Source organism: Drosophila yakuba, chromosome 3L (genome assembly GCF_016746365.2).
Source record: "Drosophila yakuba strain Tai18E2 chromosome 3L, Prin_Dyak_Tai18E2_2.1, whole genome shotgun sequence".
NCBI classification, from domain to species: domain Eukaryota; kingdom Metazoa; phylum Arthropoda; class Insecta; order Diptera; family Drosophilidae; genus Drosophila; species Drosophila yakuba.
In genome coordinates, this window is record NC_052529.2 from 6,799,079 (window position 1) to 6,820,313 (window position 21,235).

The following is a 21,235-nucleotide window of genomic DNA, read 5'->3' on the forward strand; positions in this document are numbered from 1 at the left end:
TAAAGCGGCTTTGTGCAGCGGTGTACTCATCCGAAAGGTATTATTGCTCTTCACCCACACTCGAAAAAGCATTCTAAGTTTTAGGGCGATTGTGTGAGAATATTTATCCGCAAACAATTTGTCTTCATTTTTTTTTTTAAACAAGATACCAAACATACTAATAAGGATTTCAAAGAGGATGTAGTTAAAGCATAAGCAATATATATTGAAACCTAAAATACTTATTCATCCGAAAGTATTGCACCTCGCCCAAACACAACAAATCATTGCAACTTTTAGTGCAACTTTGTAAGTAGATGAATCCGCAATCATTTTAAAAGGAGTCATTAAAATAAACAAAATATTTACTAGAATATAATACCACATTTACAAAGTTGAGATTACAGAGTTGTTTTCTTTCAGTGCTGACTGGTAGCTTTAGAAAACTCGAAAAAGTTCATGAATCAAGCAGATGCATTGGGGAAAAGGTTGCAGTCTGATTGGGCAGCTACGGGGTAATACCGGGCCAAGAACTATGGGAAACAATAACCAGAACAGCTCGGCACCCAGAACGAACCGAAATCGACGACGTCTTTGTGGCCAGAAGGAGACTAACTAAGTTCAAGTGCTGTCGCCGCCAATTGGCAGGGCAGCAAGTTCAAGCTGCGGACACGAAGAACACGAGCTGAGCCATGTGTGATGGCCAAAGTGCACGATGGATGAGACTTTGGATGGAGATGGAACCGCAGGTTGACTTTTGGCATATGCAACGGCCTTTACAGCGCTCGATTGATGTGCCTGCCCGGTAACAAGAGCCAAAAGCAGTTGGAAATATATATAAAAAATACATCGAATAACCTACAACTACGGCTCGCATGCAATTTAAATCTCTGACTCTAGCTTTTTTTCTTTTTCTTTTTCTTTTTGTTTATTTTTACTTTTAGTTTTTTTCCTTTTTTTTTTTTTTGTTTTGCAGTCGCCGTTGGTGCTTAACAATTTATGCCACCTTCGTTGACCGCTACCAGGCCGATGAAGAAGCCCCAGCAGCGGATCTTTCAAGCCGGTCAGTCGGGTTTTAGCTTTGGTCATCGGTCGGCCTCCGGTCAACCACGGTTCTGCCACAGCCTCCTTCTCCACTTGAATTGAATTGTGCCAACAACTTAATGTCTGACCCATCGACAGGGTGATGTGCACTGATACTGGCATTTCCTCAAATGTCGTTGCAAATCACAACATCTTGCTTGATTTTTTGGCAGCTGCAATTTGGCATTTCGACATTCTTTACTTGCTCGTTAAAAATCAATGAATTTGTGTTTTCCTAATAATATTATCAATCAAATAATAGTATCCGTATAACATGTATAATACGCACATTCAAAAGCAAAACCAGATTCAAAAAATGTCTGTTGTCATTGTTTATTCAGCGAAATTGCATAATTTAATTGCAGTGTGAAAATGATTTCTTGTTTAAAGACGTCATACTATCATTTCGTAATTAGACTTTTAATGGAAAAGATATAAATATTTAACGAGAAAGACAAGTATATTAAAAATCAGCATGTTTTAAATCTGTACAAATAAAATGTCACCTTAAACATTAAACATCAGCGCAGCTTAACTTAATACTAAGGAAGTTCAATAAATGTCATTTTAATTTATTTCGCCTGTCCGCCTACTAATTGAACTTGAGGGCATTTGGGGGCCCTTGAAAATGGATCTGAATCGTGACTGCATAATATTTATTATTTGGGTCTTTTCCGCAGCTTTTCGAGGGCATCTGCAGCGAGCTGCATTTATCATGCTGGATTTGCATAATTAATCCATCTGTGATCGATGGCTACGCGTGCTAATCGAAATGATTGCCTCTGTGCGCGGGGGCGTTGTCTATCGTGTGGTTGAAATTTGACAAGTTTGGGGCTGAGTTCTTCCCTATAGACCATGATTTACATAACTGTTCTAATCAAATGGCAATCGACAGGTTTTTCAGCTTTGATATGCCTTCTCGTTCGGACTGTCGCTTTCAATACACAAATACCAGATGCCCGATGCCAGACAGAAAGAGCCGGAGATACAATAGATATTTATGTAGATGCGTCTTCACATTTACGTCTTCAAGGTCAGCGCCAGATGCTGCTGCTGCTGTCCGTCTGTTCGTCTGTCCGTCCGTCTGTCCATCCGTCCGTCTGACCAACCAGCTGTCCGCCTCCCATTCAGCTGCCGTTTTGGCCCGGCTCTTGTTCGTTGCCAACTCGCACGCACCTCACTCGAAACTTGGCCAGACCGGCTTGAACCCGGTCTTTGGGACTACTCGGCTATGTAGGAATCGAACTCGGTTTCGGTTTCTGTTTCGGTTTCTGTTTCTTTTTCGGTTTATTTTTGGTTGTTTTGCTAATTTTTGACTGTCGCATCAACTGGGTCTGCAAAATTAGCACTTGAACGTTAATGGCTATGTTTTAATAGCAGGGCACTTCTCCACCTGCCACTTCCCCTGCTGACCATCACTTGTTTATATGTAAATGTCACAGTGCCGTTGTCTTTCAATTTCTTTTTATCAATTTAACAGCGTTTTTCGCAATATTTGCATTTAGCTAAAAACACGCAAAAGCAGAAACGGTTTAAAAATACTTCTGCTGACACCTGACATTCAGAATCGTGCGTACAATTTTTTTTATCACATACTTCGACTTTATATGTTTGTTTTTTGTTTTGCGGCCCAAATGCAACGCATCTTGAAACACCGAAAACAGACGATGATGCAAAGATTTATTGCCTAGAATAACCATTAAAGATAATATTTACTGCCTCAGCCACAGAGACCAGAAAAATTGTTTTTAAATTCGAAATTAATTAACAATCAGCGGAAGACAATAAAAATTCGAAAAAAGATTTGACTCCTTTATAGTTATTTTATAATTTTTTAATGTTTAATAATTTTTTTTTGAGCTATCGTTTTTAAAATAAGAAGGAAATTTGTCTTAGATTTTTAGGCAAAAAATCAAATGACTTAGGCAACAAACCTGCTTTCTGATTTAGTCACAAATCGTCGCATACTCTTAGGCAACATCTTATAAACTAAATTAAATAAATCTCTAATAAAGAAAACATTTTATTAAAAATTATTTGGTATATTGTAATACCAAATATTAGATTTTACATTTTTAAAGCAACTACCGTGATATAAAATATAATCTTACAATTGGCTCTAAAAACAATAAAATTACAAGCTTTTCGGCATTAAACTAACTTAAGTGACAATTTTTTTAACGCTCACATACTTTTGGGAAAAATGTTTCTACATGAATAATTACCTGTAAAAGACGTTAACACATTTTGTAAAAACTAAAATTTGACATTATTTCGCAGCAAATTAATTATTTTTATTGCACTTCGTTATGGGTCAAACCGCACCAATCATGTTAATTTGTTGACACATGTTTAAACTAGTTTATCATAAAATAAACAAAAAAACCTTAAAAAATGTATATGTATATATTGCCAAAGTTATACATTTCGCAAAAATTAAATTCTATAAAGACTTTCTTTCAGGACTTGACCGTTCTTAACTAAATTTTATTTCAGTTTTTAAGGTTGCGTAGGATTGTTCAATATATACATATGTATTTGAAAAGCATCTACATAATTTACTAAATCACCAAGACTTTATGCAACTTGCTTGTCAACGCAAATTTTCTTGCACAATAAACAAGTTTTCTCAGAGTCGACTATTTTTGATCGATTGTTTTTATTGCTCACAAATGTAACATCTCAACTTATAAGCTAGCCTAAAACAGATGGCAAACTGTTTTAATAAATTCGTGCTGGATTGTAAATAGTGTGGTGTCTTATCCGGCCAAAGATGAAAGGGATTTTCCGGACAACTTGCGGACTTTCAATCCCTGTTCACGGGAGGGACGGTGGTTCTTGGCCAAGTTGTTGGCATTTTCCAGATCCTGAGCCGCCGAAGTTCCGCTTAAGACCTTGGCAATCTCATCACGAAAAGTTCCATCAGGAAGAGTGTAGCTGAACGTGGAAAAAAGTGAAATTAGTCATCTATCATATTATCATTATCATTTTTTTTAAGGAAGTTTCATTTTATATTTTCAATTGATATATAAGATTTAAAGTTGTTTTATATAATGTTGGACCAAACTTACTTGAACTCGTATCCATCGCGGGTTGGCGTATAACTGAACTGCTCGAGGGCGACATCACCCAACTTGATATCGATGACAGTGCCAGGTGGAAAGGAGGCGTAGTTCATGTTGGCTCCAAAGAGGACACAGGCCACCAGGATGATCAGGGCCTGCACTAGTTTATTGTTGATACTGAGCCCATTGCGAGCTTCCTTTTTGCCATGCTGAATGGTGCTTGCCACCGAAGAAAGACTCATAGTGTATAGATAGTTGCTAGCTTGGAGCGAAATGGGAATCCGGGAAACACAACTTGCAACCAAGGCGGCTGGGAGCTTAATGAAGCGTCTTCATCGAGGCCACTGGCCCAAGAGACCTATGTGGGTACATAATGAGTTTTTGGTCCAAAACAAAACAAACTGCTGAGTAAGCTTTGGCCATAGAGACGGGTTGCCCAATTTCTTGGTGCTGAGTTGAGATTTGCATAACGAAAGCAAAAGAGTTCCACGGATCCACGGGCCACAATCTGGTGGCGACTCTCAACTATGTGCATTACATTTAAAGCGGCATAAAATTGGAAAACTAATCGTCCTAACCCACGAAAGAAAGTCTGAATTGGCACAGCTTAGACTAGTGTATACCCTATCCTAGACATTGTTGTTGACCGAAGCAGGCAATGCTAACCAAACTACATGTATAGCTAAAATTTATTTGCTTAACATATAATAATGCAGTTCTTTTATTAACAGTTTCTTCCTAGATCAATAAAAAAAAACCTACACGTCTTACACATTTGAAATGAAAAGAAAGTCATCAGCTAGATCAAGCTAATCAAAATAGTCGAAGCAACCCAAGCCGGTTGTAGAGAAGTGGTAACCCATTATTATGCTGATGATGTTGCAATCAGTCTATCTTGAAATGATTGAAGATTAACGAGCTGGCCCGAAGACGTTTAAGCTTTTTCTAGCCAAGTCTGCCACCGCTGAAGAAAGAGCTTTTGAGCCACGCTTAATACACTGATAAATTATGCGGAATTTTAATTTTCTATCACAATGCCAATAAATAAATGGGCTTAACTCTTATCCGGTTTAATTTTGTGGGCTGTCACATAGGGCTGAAAACCATTTTTGTTGGCCTTATAGAGGACCTGGTACTCGTAACCATCGGCTGAGATGAAGCTGTATCCGCCTTTAAATTCCACAGGCTTTTGGGTAGTCACCTCCTTGGGATCCTGATCCGTTTCAGGTTTAACTGTGTACGTGATGGCCTCATTTCGCTGATGACCATTTTCGGTGTGAAACCTTTTTTAAATTAAAACGAATCATTTGAATTGCGAGTGCTGGTTGAACTTCAGTAACCTTACCCGAAATGAAGCTCCTCCTCACGCTCACCTTTCTCCAAAGCCGCCGATGAAACCACAGCGATTAACGCAATTGTTAAAAATATTTGGCAAAACTGTATAAATATTATAAAATTAATAATCAGTTTATCAAGCATTTTAGAAATACACTTACCAATTTCATTGCACTTTTAGCACTTCAAGTAAATTAAATTGAAATTTATTTGTGATCAGAACTCTACGTTCTTGCCTGTGCCGTTGGCCGAATTCAACTGAAGATATTCTGCGAGATGAGCCAACCAGCCAAAATAAGTCAAAGAGATCGGAATAATGAAAACAAATATCTGCGCAGCCAGCAATGCCCGACTGGGGTTACGTCATTGTTTATGGGCCAACTTTTGTTCTTAACAACCAAAAAATCGCAAAAAGAAAAAGGCGATTTTTATAGATAAAACTGTTAAATGCTCTAAAGGGGGAAATATCATCTGTCTTGTGTATCATTTTTAATTAATTTTATTTAATTTTTATATATTTTTTTAAGAATAGTACTAGATTACAGAACTCCCAACAAGGCGATGAGACTCGAACCTGTTAAATTCAAGTTTAATTAAAGTCATATCCGAAGACTTCAAAACAAAACAATTGTGGTGCTGAAAAGATGTTTGCTGTTTGTTTGATGATGACCACTCTAAAATAAATTTGCTTTAACTGCCGATTAATTTGGGAATTCTATTTGCTAGCAATTCTTTTTAAAACCACATGATGAATCAGCTCAAGCTAATCAGTAGGCAACCACATTATATTGCGAATATTAGCCATATAACTCATTTAATGGCGACGACAGTTGCATAGATTCCCGGCCCACACTTCACATGAAGGCTGTCATCGGAGGCCAGTGGCCAATTTATCAATGGACCTCATCTGAAAATGTTTATTTAAGCGATACGAGGAACTTAATCGGCCAACCCTCGCAAAAACAACGAAAAATCGCAATCAGATCGTTCCGCTCAGTCAAAATTCGCTTTATAAACGCGAATGCGGGCGTGGAATATGTGCCATCGGTGCGTGGCTAACTGGAAACCAAAAGCCGAGCAGCAACGACCAAGGACGAAGGACCATGGACCGGGGACCGACAATTGTTGGTTTATGCAGCCGGTGCAGCAGCCGGCTATTCCTGGTCCTCCCTGGTGGTTGCTTGGTTCCGAGCACAATCCAACAGCCCGCAGCTGGAACGGCCGGAACAGGTTCACAAAATCCGCACTCCACTCACGGACACGCCGTCCTCGATTCGGAGTCCTGAGTCCCGAGTCCTGGGAGCGCGTCAGCTGTGCGCCAGCACATTACAAGTAGGACAAGCTGCAAACGACATTGCCATTAGCTCGGCCTTTTCGTTGGTCCTGCGAAGGGGGAAGGTTCGGTTCTATATTAGCGGCATCCACGACAGGCACAAGCTGAGCTACCAAATGATAAACACACACATCAGCAGCCGCAACAAGGAGCACAGTGAGGCAAAAATAAAATAAAGGAAAGCTAAAATAAAGGAAAACTAAAATAAAATAAATATCCAATTATTTTTATTAATTAATTACAGAATTTTAACAATTCAGCTGTGAGACAAATTAGGGCTTATATAGACAAACTTATGAAACAAGTTGATTATAAAGAAAAAAGTTTCAAACTTTGCTTCAAAAATATAAATATGTTGAGGCACATGACACAAAGGTTCGTCTTTTTTGTGTAATGTAATAAATCCAACAATTAAATATAAGTAATAATTTATTTTATAATTTTCCTCACTACAAAAAGCATTTCCATTTTATATTAGCCTAGCACCACTGTGCGCTAGCTGGCAAAAAGTTAATAGACGATTGACTAAAGCCGACAACCCTGCCGTTCTAGTGGGGTGTTGTGCTCGAAGGTCCTGATTCCTGAGCGCTGAGTCCTAAGTCCAGGTCCTAGCACCCCTTGGCAACAGGCAAAGTGCATTAGACAAGGGATCTTGCGGGGTTGGGTTTGGTTTTCCATTTTTAAGCTGGGGTGTGGGGTTGGGCATGCAGGTGTTGCCCGATCCTGTTGAAAATTGCTTTTGAATTAAAAGTTTTTGCTTGTGGTCGGGCGGGTTTTGTTGTTTTTAGCGATTAGCTGAAAGGGGGTGAAGGGGGTGAGGGCTGCGGGATTTTGAAATCGAGATTGCACACTCAATTTATTAGCGCTTTGTCAGTCTGCCAACTAATCGGATGGCTCTGGGGATTTCTGCACTTGCACTTGCCATGGCCCAGTTCTTTCGTTTGGTTTGGTTTGGTTCGTTTCGTTTTCATTGTGTTTTCAATTCCAATCGGAAGCCGTGGCACGTGACTGGCTCCACTGGGGTCAAGGGGCCGAGAAACCACCTGTGGCTGCTCATATAAAACCACAGAGTGCCGTTGACCAGCAGTCCACGTTTGAAATCGAGATGAGGCTGACCACATTGCTACCATTGATTTGCATCGCCATTGGCTATGTTCGGTCCCAACCGGCGGGCTATCCGAGTGCCCGTCCTCCTCCAAACACTTATCTGCCAGCCAAGCCACCAGCTCCACCGCCTCGTCCTCCTCCGGCGCCGGCCAACAGCTACGGTCCGCCGAAGAAAGGAAATGGAAAGCCACCAGCTGCTCCACCCAAACCCAGCTATGGGCCACCACCCAAAAATGGCAATGGCAAACCACCGCCCAACAATGCATACTTGCCACCAGACAATGGCAATGGAGGAGCAGGAGCAGGCGGTGGTGGAGGTGGTGGTGGTGAGGATATACCCATCATCAAGCTGGAGTCCAAGGTCAACACTGATGGTTCTTATAAGGTAAGTAAGCTACTAGTCAATTAATTATTTAATTATAATTTAAAATAACTTATTTTAGTACGAGTACGAGACTGGAAACGGAATAAAGGCCGAAGAGATGGGCTACCTGAAGAACGCCGGAGTGGAAGGAGCGGAGGCACAGACGGCGGAGGGTTCCTTTTCGTACACCAGTCCCGAGGGACAGGAAATTTCACTGACCTACATTGCGGACGAAAACGGATTCCAGCCGCAGGGCGATCACCTGCCCACACCGCCACCCATTCCCATCGAGATTCAGGAAGCCTTGGACAAGCTGGCCGCCGGAGGTGGATGCCATGGATGCGATGACAATGAGACGGGAGGCAATGATGATGGCGGCGGAGGTGGTTATGTCTACCGACGAAAGTGAAATATTTTTAATTGTTAATATTTCTGAAGCACTTGATCTCAAAATATGAAATATTGTGAAATATTTTTCATTTATAATATTTCCAAAGCACTTGATCTCAAAAAAAGAATAATTTTTGTATTTTTAAGAACTCGCTGGTGATGGATCACATTTACATTTACACTAAAATACTAACTGATTTTATCTCACTTCTAACAGCAATCCAGTTGAAAAATGCAATGTTCGCTTGTAAAACACTTGTAATTGCCAATTAAAATGCTTTAAACGAAAACCCCTTGGCGGCCTACTTACTGAGTACTAGCAAACACCAAGCCGGAATTGGTCCTGGCCTGGTACACCTTGCATCTGGCTGGGATGGCGTGTCCTCTTTGGCCACCAATACCCATCCAACCCTCGAGCAGGAGGCTGGATGCGGCGGCTGTGTGACTGGCAACACATGTTTTTTTCCCCGACTTGCCAATCGCTCGCCCAACTTTATCCTGTTGATCGCTCGGCGAGGGGAATTATGTCGCAATAATGAAAACATTAGCCTCGTAGCATATTTGTCAGCCGACAGGAGCGGAGCTGCATTTAATTACGGGTTGCGGAGCTACAAAAATGGGGCGCTAGAAAAAATTTACTGAAGAGTCTCTTTAATAATAACATGAATTTAATTAAAATTATATAAGTAGAGCCTAACAAAATAATGTATATTTTTAGATGTTGGGTTATACATTATTTAATAATAAATTAAATTTTATGAAATAGGGAATTAAACGTTGCTTACTAAATTTTAATGTTCTGTTTCAGAAGAAACTTATTTCAAACATTTTTTATTTTATTTACATTTTTTTTAAACGTTACTGAATATTTGCCTTAATATTTACTGCTTCGTTCTATCAATTAACACCACTGAAATCCCTCGACTCGCGAAATCCGCACCACCGGCCGGAGAAGCAACCGTCGTGTACGGAAATCACGACCCACCCCAAACCGCAAATAGTGAAACGATACACGCCAATATATTATGGCATTAGCAGAATAGTGGAAGGATGCGGGGTGGGGTGGTTGTCCTGGAGGAGGGAGGACACCATGGGCAGAATGACATTGACGATGGCGAATGCGATTTGTATATGGTGGCATTACAGCAACAACAACGGGGGAAGTAACAACAAACGATCGTTTAATTTCAATTAAAAACATTTTCCTTGTGCGTAGCCCAAAAGCCAAAAAAGAAAGGACTCGTCGACGGCGGTGACAGGGGATGGGGGAGACGGGATTCGGGCACAGGAATACGCACACTTGCTACAGGCCGCTTAGCTTGGCTTAGTGCTCTGGTGATTGCGAGGACATGATGTTGCACTTGCCGAGCAACCACCAGGACGCACCAGGACCTCGAAAAGGGATGCCAAATGAGCCAGGGGGTTGAGCCGGCAAAGTGCGTAGCTATGTCGAGGCTATAGCCGGTGCCGGACTGGATTCTGGGCTGGGAATTCTTGCACTTGCCGCCAGCCGTGCCATTGTGACACTGCAAGGCCGTGGCAAATCCAAATCCGAAAAATAAGGGAGCAGGATGCGAATACGGATGCGGCAGCGGTGTGGTATAAAAACGCCGGTTGCCTTCCAATTGGAACGCAGAATCGAATTCGAACGCGAACGATGCACACGACAGCTCAACTGGATAGTCTGGAGCAGAAGCGCTCGGCCAGCCTGATCTTTCGGATTGAGCAACTCCTGCCCAGCACCAGCATCACACCGAGCACCATGACCACTTCGTCGACGGAAACCACATTGACAGCCACCACGAGCACCGCAAGTCCAGCCAAGCGGATGAGGAGCAGTCCACGACCAGGTGTTTACACCACGCAATACACGCCCAAGGATACCTGCTCCACTGCCATTCCCACGTCCGCTCTGCTGGGATCTACGCTCATGCCCACGGACGGCGGACGCTCCCACTGCCAGCTGTCCAATGGCGAACTGATCGTATCCGCCTCACTGTTGCGACAGATCAAACTCTCCGAGGACGTGTATAGCTTCAATGCCATCTTCGAGCTGCATGGTGGCCAGGTACGCGTCCGCTTGGTCAGGGATGTTGCCCGGGAGGACGAGATCGTGGCCTGGTTCGGCGAGGAATTGGTGCTCCTCATGGGCATTCCCTTCCTGACGCCGCTAAACATTCAAGGTAATTATCACTTGACTTGATTTGAAATATTTAATTTATTTGATAATTAACTATATAATTTAAAAAATAATATAATTATTTATATCAATATTAATCACAATATTTGTTTCTGATAATTTCAGGAAACAGTCGCTACATGTGTCACCTGTGCCACTTGACCTTCGAGACTCCCCATCCCCTTAAGATCCATTTGGCTCTGGGTTGTGGCCGCAGTGCCATGGACATCCTGTGGATGCGACTGCACTACGCGCTGAAGGCGGCGGCAAGGAGTCACACGGAAACGCAGCATTCACCCATTCCGGCGACCTCGTCCACGTCTTCGGCCTCGCCCACCCATTCGCCACCGCCACAGATGCCACCCCGGTTCTCCGCCTTCCGTCCCATTGCAGCACTTACCCAGAGTTTGCCCATGGCACAAGTGACCACGGCATCAACACCTCTATCCTACCTGCCCTCCATATCGATGGCGACGGCACCGTTGTCGACGAATCCAATGAACGCAGCTGCCCAGATCGAGGCCATAGTCAGCAACATGGGTGCCTCCAAGCAGGGTCATCTGTGCATCTACTGCGGCAAGGTGTACTCCCGGAAATATGGCCTCAAGATTCACATACGCACCCACACCGGATTCAAGCCGTTGAAGTGCAAGTTCTGCCTACGACCATTTGGCGATCCGAGCAATCTCAACAAGCATGTAAGGCTGCATCTCCAGTCGCATCCCAGTAGTTCCACGGGAGGAGCCGATGGTGGAGCAAGTGGTGCCGGCAGCGATGTGGACATCGAAGGGGAAACGGATGCTGATTACCAGTGCCGCATGTGCCACAAAACCTTTCCACGGCGCAGGGATCTGCAGCGACACATGGAGACTCGGCATGGTGGACACCATTCGCAATCCGAGTCCCGATCCAGCTCCACCAGCACCTCCAGTACAACCACAATGACCGCAACGGTGACCACGTCTACTTCAAAATCCAGCTAGCTACTGGCCGAAATTTTCGTAGCGCGCTTTTTGGGTAACAGCTGTGATATAGAAATATAACTTTAAAATATAAAATTAAATAAAAATACAGTTTTAGTGAGCTAATGTACAAATGAAATAAACTGTATACATTTTAAAAAAATATTTGTTAAATTCCATTTTTGAAATAAGTTATAATAGTTTTTAAAATAAATTAGACGACCGCAGTAAGAATCAAATAGTATCGCTTTATTGATAAATTTCAATACGAATTCAAAGTGAATTTCTATCGTATAATGCACAAATCTTATTGTTAGACAATTAATGCTATTACTCGTACAGTTTACGTTTCCGTTTCCGCTTTCTGCGGCTTAATCCATATTCGTGTAAACTCGCTTAACTTTAGGGTACATGCAAAACAATCACAAATTGTCTTCAACTTGGGCAAAAGCGGGTGTACGAGTGTGAGTATTTCATGTTTCTATTTTTTCCTCTCAGTGTATGTGTATAGGTGTGTGTGTGTGCGTTGAGCAAAACGTTGACGGGCCAAAAACACTCACAATTACATGATTTTAATTCACAATTAATTATACAATTACTTCAATATGCCTGCGTAGAAATGCGACGGTATAGTAGTATAGATCGGAGCATAGAGTTAACTATTCTGTTTGCTTGATTTCTGGAACTACATTTAGTTGGTTGCCGGGGGGGCTAACGCTTAGTAGAGTTTATAAACAAAGGTCTGTCTCTCCTTCTCCCTAAACAAATGTACCGAAAAGAATCGATTGACTTTTAGATCTGTTTGCGTAGTCCTTAAAAACCCTTCCACTCTCCATTACTATCTCTCTCTGTCAGTTTAAGGCACTTACTCAAGAAATCGCGATTCCAGAGCGTCCCTTCGGGGTTAGTGATTCGCATGTTACCTCGGAGTTTCGACCAAAACAATGTGGCAAGCTAACGGCGAGTATGTGTGTGGGTGTCTTTCTGTACGTGTATTCATTTGTGGGTGTGCAGTAGGGTGGACCACTCGGTGCAAACTAACCATTAAAGCATATTGCCATAAAAACTTTATTATCAGCAATGTATTTGGCCAAAATTTTGTTTTACAAGTAGAAAAAGTCACCATTTAATTATTTTAAAGCTCTCTTCAATGGTTTTTCTTTAAATAAATGTAGTGTGTACTGTCAATATCATACAAAATGTATAAATATAATATATAATTCTGTTAAAAAAAGTCATCATAATTTAGATTTATATTTGGCTAATGGTGGTCAAATTAGAAAAGTTGCAACTTTATTAATACAAATTCATCTATTTTTAAGACTACGTAAAGTAGGTGTTTTTGCAAAAATTTAAGTGCGGTGTTGCCACACGGCGTATGAGTGATGCACATTGAAACCATATCATACTGAGAGTGCAAGCCTTAAATTATAAATAGAACTATGGTCCACCCCAGTGTGCAGCTATCACCTTGAGCACTTAACGTATTTTATATATGTATGTATGCTCTATAGCAAGTATGACAAATATGTCTGTTTCGGATATTTCACGATACGTTTCGCAGTTCTCAAAAGTCTGTACTCGGCTTACATATATAAGGTAATATATAGTATAGTTCGTTAATCATTATGTGTATATGCATAGACACCAATAGTTTTGTTAATCGTTAAGAGTAATATGCAAATTCTGTATGTGGCTTTTCTTTCGCTTGGTTTAGTTAGGAATATGTATACGCGTATTGTTGTAAATATCTAACATAAATTCATACATGAAGCACACTTGGGTTCGGTTCTCAATAACTATTTGCTAATGTGGTTAGTAATTCGTTCAAAGATTCGCATTTAACAAAATATCCATTATGTTAACAATTTGATTTTTAATTTTTTGTAATTTTTTTTTTCGTATTTTTTTTTTATTTTCTTAGTAATGCTTTTCTATTTTCAAATATATATGTATTTACTGTACGAAGTTGAAGTTGTTAATTTCTTATCATTTGTTGTATTACAGTTGCTTCTTCCTCGTTGTTGTTCCCGCTGGTTCTTTATTAAAGAGTTAGAGAATTAGACCTTCGATTGATTATATGTACGGAATTATTCCATTCTATATCTGTTTCTTGTGGTTTGCAGTTGGAAACCATTGTAGCATTATTTTGGGGGTATTCATTGAATTGGCTTAATTGAAATACTGAATTGCTGAACACACACAGACAAAATTATGTACGTTACGATCCTTAAAAATAGCATCTTCATCTCCACCATTGATTCCGCAATAGTTTTAGTTTTGTCTCAATTAATTGCGCCACGATCAGCAGATTACAACCTCACTTAACTCCTAATGCACTTCACAAAATATTCAAGAACTCCATTTCATCGAGATGCGGATCATTAATCAATCAATTAAATCATCATCATGAATCAATTAATTAAATGTATCTCTGTATATAGGCATGCAAGTACTTATGTGTGTATAATTCTGTTCCTGTTTCGCATCGAGGCGATCAAAACATTTCTGAAGACTTTCATGTTCACAATTGTTCTTAGTTCTTTGTTTGCAAAAAACTTTGGACGTTTGGTATTCTTATTCAAGTTTTAATAATTAGACAAACAAAATGCTTAAAGCTGCCCACAAGACTTTGTCTACATCATTTTTTAGGATATTATATTTATGTTTCTCGTTTGGTTTTTATTCGTATTCGTATATATATATATATATTAAGCTTGCTGCAGCTGCTTAACATTTAAAAGACACACAGTATGTAGGTGAAACTAACTCTAGGATTACGGATACTACCACTCTCTAAATGGTTTTCAAGGGGTGTGGTTTTTCTCATTTTTTTTTTTTTTGCTTAGTTTTCAGTGTTTTTTCATTTATAGTTTTCAGTAAGGCATATGCACAAGGGAAGGACTCGATCATCGTCGCTTATCGTTGGATATTCCGGATACTAAGTTGGTAGAAACGAAAACGCATAACTAGGGGGGAAGACAATACTGGGGACAATTGTATGTACAGTACAAGGTTTACAATTGGCTGCTTGATATGAGTTTAATTTAAGTTAAGTTTAACTTTAGTTTAGTGCTTAGTTTGTGAGAAGCTAGAGAACTAAGAGCTGCGATCCCTGACCATCCCTACTAGCTCGAACTTAGAGATACTTTCGCACTGTTACAGACTACACGTTAAAACTCCTTCAATTAGATTTCATTGCAGTAGTTATTGCTGTTTGGTTGTCCAGGTGTCCTGCTGATTGTGATGCTAAAGAATCGTATAATTAACTTGTTCAGAGTGTCTCGTGTTGGCTGTGTTTTGTATTTTCCAAATGGTGGAGGCCATTAGTTGATGTTTCATAATTTGTTTAAATTAAGTTTGCTTTATCAAATACCCTGCAACTTCATTTAATTATCACAGTTTTTCATCAGAGATAGTTTAAATGTTTCAATATTTTTTTTAATTCTTATTTCTGTTGTTTCATTTTCTTGGTTGTTCGTTCACATTTTGTGTTGCTACAGTATGCAAGTAAAAAGCAAGCGAGTTGAAATTTGTGCAAACTTGAGTTCTATAACTAAGCATTTTATATTAATCAGCAAATAAGGATTATTTTGCTTTTGCCTTCAATGTGTGGACAGGGTTTTGGTTATTAAATATTTTCCACACATCTATGCCTGATATGCTGCCCGCTCCTTTCTCTATAATCTTATAGTATACATACTCTAGGTGTCTAACTTTTTGTTTGTTTTTTTTTTTGGTGAGCAAGTCGTCTCGTGTAAAACAAACATCGATTTTACTTTTAAAGTAGTTTCTGTTTTATTTTTTATCATAATTAAAACGTAATTATTTGGAAGCAAATGATGGCATATTTGTTTAACTTCTCCTTAATATTTTTTTTTAGCGTTTTGTTCGTGGTTTTCTGCACGTTTAAAACACAAACATTTTTCAGCGATAACTTGAACAGAGCAATTAACACAATACACAAAATATATAAATGTAAATTTAAAATGTCTTCTTGGAAAGTCTTCTTTTGAATTTCTCATTTCGTTTGGTTTGGTCTGGTAATTGTATTTATGCATAGATAGGGCATATAGATCGTGGGTGTAAGTCATTTATGTGGTGACAAATGCCGAGTGTTGTCCTTTCGTTATGTTTATTATCCTTCTTCTTTTGTGGTTTTTTTTCATTGTTTTGTACTTTCGACAAAGAATATTTTTTGGTTAAACCGATTTGTATACAAACAAGGTAATAATGGCAAAAGACAGAAGTATATAATCTTATACCTCTCTAATACATAATGCGTATATTTGTGCTTGCAGCATGTGGGTATGTGGTGTTGAACGTGTTGGTATTTTGGCATTGCTTTTGCTTTTGATTTCAAAATACATACAATAAATACAAGTCTCCAATTTAACAATACAAGTATAAGTGCGGAGTTGACCATAGATTACGTCACCACTAATTGGAGGGGATTCCCCACAAAAGGAGGATGATAATGGGCGCTTTTGCGATAACGTAATTTACGGACAGCCTCCAAAAGTGTGTATATATATATAAATATATATATGTATGTATATACATCACATGAATAGATAGATAATCCTCATCTGATCGAGCTAAAACGAATACAATACAAATCTAAACTAAGCATTCTAGATGTTTCGTGAATTTTGGTACTTTAAGTAATGCTCATAGGTTGCCTAACACATTGAGAGTATTGAAAGTAAAACGACAGACTAATACATATTACAAACAAAATACAGTTCTCTTAATTAGGAAACATGAAGGAAGTGTAATAATTAAAATAATTGGCAATACGAGCGAGGAGCAGAAGGAATCAACAATACACTTTTACTGTGAATATTTTTTTTGCTTTTTTTTTATGTTTTTTTTTTTTTTGTTAATTTGCATTTTGGTTTTGGGCGGGCTTCGGCCTTTTGCTAATACACAAATCTTTTGTTGTACTATGCAGCCTGTTATATATGTACGTATAGTAGTAGTATGTGGTATATATTTATATAAATATGTATGCATGATAATGACCAAAGAGCAAATCAAAGGCGTTTTTACAATTTCTCGTCGACACGATTGCGGTTGAATGATGTGTGGTGTGAGGAAGTGCATTTATGTGGTCGTAGTTGCAATTTCAACATTGTTCGTCTTGGCGGCAGCGGCCAATTTCTGCTGCTCCGCTGTGATGTTGGCTTCGTGGCCATCGACGTTGTTGCTGCTGTTATCGTTAGTATGATTGCTGAAAGGTAAGGCAATGGTTTTAATTACAAATGCATGGTAAGTCTAAAAGGTACAAAAAAAACACTGAATATAGAATAGTTCAAAAGAGCTACAAACCAATACATAGCATTTGTGAATATGACTATATCGAATTTTAAAAAGATCAAACGTATACACAAGGGGTTAACTTAACTTACAATTCGTTAATTTTGCTGACTGGTCCATTTGAAATGGGAGTTATTTGCTCGGTCTCCGCAGGACGATCCGCACCCAATGGCTTGGTCCACATTCCCTCATCGTCCTCATAGTCATCCTCGGCATCCAGGAGTACGGATTGCAGTCGAGTTACAATTGCTGCAGTCTCCACAACGCTCGACTCTGCCAGCTTATCGCTGATGGCCTTCTCCACGTTGGCATTATTGTCGTACTCAGCCTGCTGATCGTCGGTACACCCTAGATTATCCTGACCGCCCTTGCCCACAGCGATTGCAATAGATTCAGCTGGTTGGCGATCCTCCCCTGGGTTCACCTCACCCGGCGCTGGAGAAAGGTCTTCCTCCTCCTCCTCTTCACCTTGCGGTGCAGTTATGGGCATACCCAGATCGCTACCGAAGGTGCTAAAGTGCGCATCGAAGTCGGCAAAGTTATCCGCATTGAAATCCGTGCCCCAGTTGGCAGTGCCAGTGTTGATCTGCGCAGAAACGCTGGGAATGTCGGAAAATTGGACGTCCATGTCCCAGGGATCAGTCAAGTTGTTAAGCGTGATCGAATTTTTGGTGAACATGCCGTGCCCATGGCCATCACCACCGCCCAAGTGGTCGCCATGCTCATCATCGTCATCATCTTCGTCGTCAATGTTTCGACCAAACTGGAACAGATTCTGATCATTGGTAAATACGATGTCTTGCAACGTGTTATCCAGATCACTATATCCCATGTTGCTGTACGACAAGGTTCCAGTATCCCACGCATTTGTCTCGCCCATATAGTCCTTGGAGCCCACATTGTACTCATTCTCCTCGTGCGGATTGCAGTCGGCCAAGAGCTTGGTCTGCTGTTTAACGGCCAGCGAAAACTCGCCAGTTTCCGCGTCGATCAAGGATTGCCACAGCTTAAGTTTGGCTTCGTCACTTAAGCTGGTGGTGATCAGATCACCGATATGTTCAGATTCTGATATACAATTCGTAATGTGACGCAGAATTTTGATAAGGTGGCCCATATAGCCCAGACGTCGACCCTTCTCAGCAGATCTTAAAGGGAACACAAATGTTATATGGTAAGTTATTAAATCATCAATTTAAGTACTTACTGCGCCTGCGCATTGTGCTGCCACAAGTCGACCAGTTTTGATACCAGATGACAGTTTACAATTAACTGCAAATCAGAGCGAATTAAGCTTAGTTCGGCACAAGAGTCAATTAAGACTTACATGTGTTTGCATTTCAGAGGGCGGAGCACTTGGAACGGTCTTAGTCTTGTCGAGATCATTGAGCGTTGGCTCCGAATCCTGCTGATCTGCTGGAGATTCACCATCAACCTCACAATTCTCCTGGATTTTAGGTTCTGCTTCCTCAGAAGCTGTTGCTTCGGCTGCGGTTTCCACTTGGCTTTTGTGTTCTTCATGCCCTTGGTTTTCTTCTGCAGTTGCCTGTCGCTCATCATGGGTCTGGGCAGCCGCTTCCTGCGCAGCTGCCACTTCGATTTCGATGTCGCCGCCTTCCTCATCCTTGCCACCTTCCGCCCTCTTTGCATCGTTAAGAGCGTTCTTCAGCTCGACTTCGGACTCCTCCGTGCCCACCTTCAAAAAGGCATTGATCAGGCAGTCTGCAGTGAAGAAGTCCGTAACCTCCGTGGATGCAGTGTTGTTGTTGGACAGCTCGTTGTAAAAGACCACATGCAAGGCCTTTTCCATCTCTGTGTGTAGGAAGTTGTTCCAGCAGTACTGCTGGAAGAAGTCCAGCAACAGGCTAAAGTACTCAGTCGCGCAGATTCTAGAATATACAAAGGTATTATTAATAAAAATTCACCTCCTCATTAATATGGGACCTACGCCTGCTGAATAGTCTCGTGCTTGGTCTCCAGCAGGGCGGTGAACACGCGGCACACTTGCAGTCGAGTCTTGCCAAATGGGGGCGTCAAAACGGCGGCCGTGGTTTCTAGCGTGGGTTTCTACAAGTGAAAAGATAAACAACTGGTTCTTTGTGGCAAAAAGTTTCATGCTTACCGCAGGCGGGTTTTTCAGTATGTGGACAAATTCCTGGAGGCGTGGCGCCATCACAGTGATCACAGTCTCCTGGACTTCCTGGTGGAATTCGCGTTCGCGCTTTTGCAACAATCGCTGGCGATCCGAGTTTGGCTCATCTCTACAGGAAATAAACGTAACACAATTAGGGTGAGGTGACAAAATCAATGTTAGCATAATTTACGTGAAGGTAATTGGCTTGATTAGCGTAAGTACAACCGATATTCCTGATAAGATGGCGCTCTCCTGAGCGTTTGGTTCCAAAATCACATTTAACAAGGCTTCAATTGTATCCGCAGATTCGATCGTCTTCAGAATGGGGTTGGATCCATCGAAGGCCGGCTCAAACGAATCGTTCTCCTGCTCGGTCTGGCGCATTAGGCGCCCTTGGGTAATAAGATCACAGAAAAAGTCGGCAACATTTGCATGTTTGTCGGTTTCTTGAGGATTACGCAATATTGCAATCAGTCTCTCAACAATTTTATCTTCAGTTAGCCACTGTTCAAGTAAATATTCGATAAGATTTGTATGCCTTGGAATTAATTTTCAATGAACTTACTTCGAAAAGGTTCCGCTTGAGTCGCCCACCTTCGATGTCCTTCATCATCTGCATTATTAGATCAGGTATGACCGGTGTGTCAAAGTGTTTACAAATGAAATCCAAAAAGGTCTTCTGCGATTTAATATACTCCAGGAGTTGTAGGCACATATGTTGATACAAAAACCAATCTTGTTCAGGCTTTTTGGTAAAGAGCATGCTAAACGTTTTGCTAAAAAACGACGATAGCAATGGATTTAACGGTGGTTCCTTTTCCAGATATGAATACAGCAGCTGGAGCGTCTCCGCGTCATTCAGTAGCTTCTCATCCAGGGACGGCAGGCCGCTGAAAGGCATATGCTATAGAATTCTGGATGGAAACGGGCTTTGAAATCTTACAGTGTGAGTATCTCACAGGACATGTTGGCATAGCGGAATCGCTGCGACATGGGCACATCTTCAGAGGGCTCGGTCGTGATTAGCTCCACCAGACGCCGAATGACCTCGGGACGTGTAAAGTAGTTGACCAGGTTCTTCTTTTGCGTCTTGCACTCCTGCAGTATGTCCTCCTCGTCCAGGAATTCCTCCAGCGTGGAGTTCTGCGAATGAACACGACGCGAAACTATAACATTTCCAGTTGATCAGCACGAGTCGAATTAACCTACCTCCTTCTCGAGCAGCGCCTCTATATTCGCGGAGGGCGCATAACCCTTGTCCCAAAACATTTTTCGCACGTACGTCTTGGCGGTGACACTTTCAGGCTGGGTGAAACAAGATCAATCTTCGCTGGACTCGCGGAACGCTGATGACTTGGCATGCACGGCTCTGCGGGACGGGATTGGAGATTGGGATAAGCGGAATCGCGCAATTAATACACTGAACACAGACTGGACTCAGCTCGACACTCGGCTCGCACAAAGTAATGCGTAAATTTTTGTAATTATGCCAAGCAGGCCCCACATATACACTACGAATGCGGGCCGAAAATTGGGTGTATGCCGGTCGATTGGCCTTTCAACGGTTGGGGGATGGTTGGGCCCACACTTACGAGTTAGTTGGACTTTGTTTTGCTCACTGTTTGTTGCACTTTTAATTGTTTTTCAACCGAAAAAACCACGCTATAATTTTCTTCACTGCTTCGTAGAGGTGGACAATATTCGATTAAAGGTATATTAACTCAGAGTGATATCTGCGGCCAATCGAACGTGTCCTCAAGCAATCGGTTATCGATGGTCATTTTTTAACTTGTTCACACGCTAACTACAGTATATTGCCATAGGTAAAATTACCTTTAATTTGCGTTTCAGATTTAAATACACTTCTATATATTACCAAATATTTGTATCTACACTGTCGTTTTCTATATGTTAAATGGTTCCATCTGTTTTCATGTTGGCAGGAATTCCTATTTGAAACTTTGGAAACTTACCAAATATGTTTTATT

General features: G+C 41.0%; 5 protein-coding genes across 5 annotated transcripts; 2 read left to right on the forward strand and 3 right to left on the reverse strand.

Annotated features, from left to right (window-relative positions):
• Nucleotides 1–3,704: 3,704 nt before the first annotated feature.
• LOC6533173 lies at nt 3,705–4,452 on the reverse strand. Its single transcript, XM_002093863.4, has 2 exons — nt 4,134–4,452; nt 3,705–3,999 (listed from the first exon to the last, which is right to left on the reverse strand). Exons 1-2 carry the CDS (start codon nt 4,367–4,369, stop codon nt 3,822–3,824), a joined length of 414 nt encoding a protein of 137 aa, XP_002093899.1. The 5' UTR covers nt 4,370–4,452; the 3' UTR covers nt 3,705–3,821.
• A 669-nt stretch (nt 4,453–5,121) lies between these two features.
• Nucleotides 5,122–5,713, reverse strand: LOC6533174. Its single transcript, XM_002093864.3, has 3 exons — nt 5,624–5,713; nt 5,473–5,564; nt 5,122–5,410 (listed from the first exon to the last, which is right to left on the reverse strand). Exons 1-3 carry the CDS (start codon nt 5,630–5,632, stop codon nt 5,182–5,184), a joined length of 330 nt encoding a protein of 109 aa, XP_002093900.1. The 5' UTR covers nt 5,633–5,713; the 3' UTR covers nt 5,122–5,181.
• A 2,020-nt stretch (nt 5,714–7,733) lies between these two features.
• Nucleotides 7,734–8,798, forward strand: LOC6533175 (pupal cuticle protein 20). Its single transcript, XM_002093865.2, has 2 exons — nt 7,734–8,287; nt 8,346–8,798. The coding sequence occupies exons 1-2, from the start codon at nt 7,901–7,903 to the stop codon at nt 8,673–8,675; spliced, it is 717 nt and encodes a 238-aa protein (XP_002093901.1). The 5' UTR covers nt 7,734–7,900; the 3' UTR covers nt 8,676–8,798.
• A 1,074-nt stretch (nt 8,799–9,872) lies between these two features.
• Nucleotides 9,873–11,844, forward strand: LOC6533176 (Krueppel-like factor 7). The gene is made up of 2 exons (XM_002093866.2): nt 9,873–10,839; nt 10,962–11,844. The coding sequence occupies exons 1-2, from the start codon at nt 10,314–10,316 to the stop codon at nt 11,816–11,818; spliced, it is 1,383 nt and encodes a 460-aa protein (XP_002093902.1). The 5' UTR covers nt 9,873–10,313; the 3' UTR covers nt 11,819–11,844.
• A 181-nt stretch (nt 11,845–12,025) lies between these two features.
• LOC6533177 (serine/threonine-protein phosphatase 6 regulatory subunit 3) lies at nt 12,026–20,979 on the reverse strand. Its single transcript, XM_002093867.3, has 11 exons — nt 20,840–20,979; nt 20,457–20,616; nt 20,191–20,390; nt 19,813–20,137; nt 19,438–19,751; nt 19,236–19,374; nt 19,062–19,180; nt 18,441–19,002; nt 18,321–18,385; nt 17,209–18,261; nt 12,026–17,030 (listed from the first exon to the last, which is right to left on the reverse strand). The coding sequence occupies exons 2-11, from the start codon at nt 20,514–20,516 to the stop codon at nt 16,904–16,906; spliced, it is 2,964 nt and encodes a 987-aa protein (XP_002093903.1). The 5' UTR covers nt 20,517–20,616; nt 20,840–20,979; the 3' UTR covers nt 12,026–16,903.
• Between the last annotated feature and the right edge of the window lie 256 nt (nt 20,980–21,235).

Coding starts and splice junctions, on each gene's coding strand:
- LOC6533173 (XM_002093863.4), bottom strand. CDS start 4,369: ATGAGTCTTTCTTCGGTGGCAAGCACCATTCAGCATGGCAAAAAGGAA. Junction 4,000..4,133: donor CGCGATGGATACGAGTTCAA/GTAAGTTTGGTC, acceptor TTCCACGTTCAG/CTACACTCTTCCTGATGGAA.
- LOC6533174 (XM_002093864.3), bottom strand. Junction 5,411..5,472: donor GAGGAGGAGCTTCATTTCGG/GTAAGGTTACTG, acceptor AATTTAAAAAAG/GTTTCACACCGAAAATGGTC.
- LOC6533175 (XM_002093865.2), top strand. CDS start 7,901: ATGAGGCTGACCACATTGCTACCATTGATTTGCATCGCCATTGGCTAT. Junction 8,288..8,345: donor ACACTGATGGTTCTTATAAG/GTAAGTAAGCTA, acceptor AACTTATTTTAG/TACGAGTACGAGACTGGAAA.
- LOC6533176 (XM_002093866.2), top strand. CDS start 10,314: ATGCACACGACAGCTCAACTGGATAGTCTGGAGCAGAAGCGCTCGGCC. Junction 10,840..10,961: donor GACGCCGCTAAACATTCAAG/GTAATTATCACT, acceptor TGATAATTTCAG/GAAACAGTCGCTACATGTGT.
- LOC6533177 (XM_002093867.3), bottom strand. CDS start 20,516: ATGTTTTGGGACAAGGGTTATGCGCCCTCCGCGAATATAGAGGCGCTG. Junction 20,391..20,456: donor AGGCGCTGCTCGAGAAGGAG/GTAGGTTAATTC, acceptor GTTCATTCGCAG/AACTCCACGCTGGAGGAATT. Junction 19,181..19,235: donor TACTGAAAAACCCGCCTGCG/GTAAGCATGAAA, acceptor TTTCACTTGTAG/AAACCCACGCTAGAAACCAC.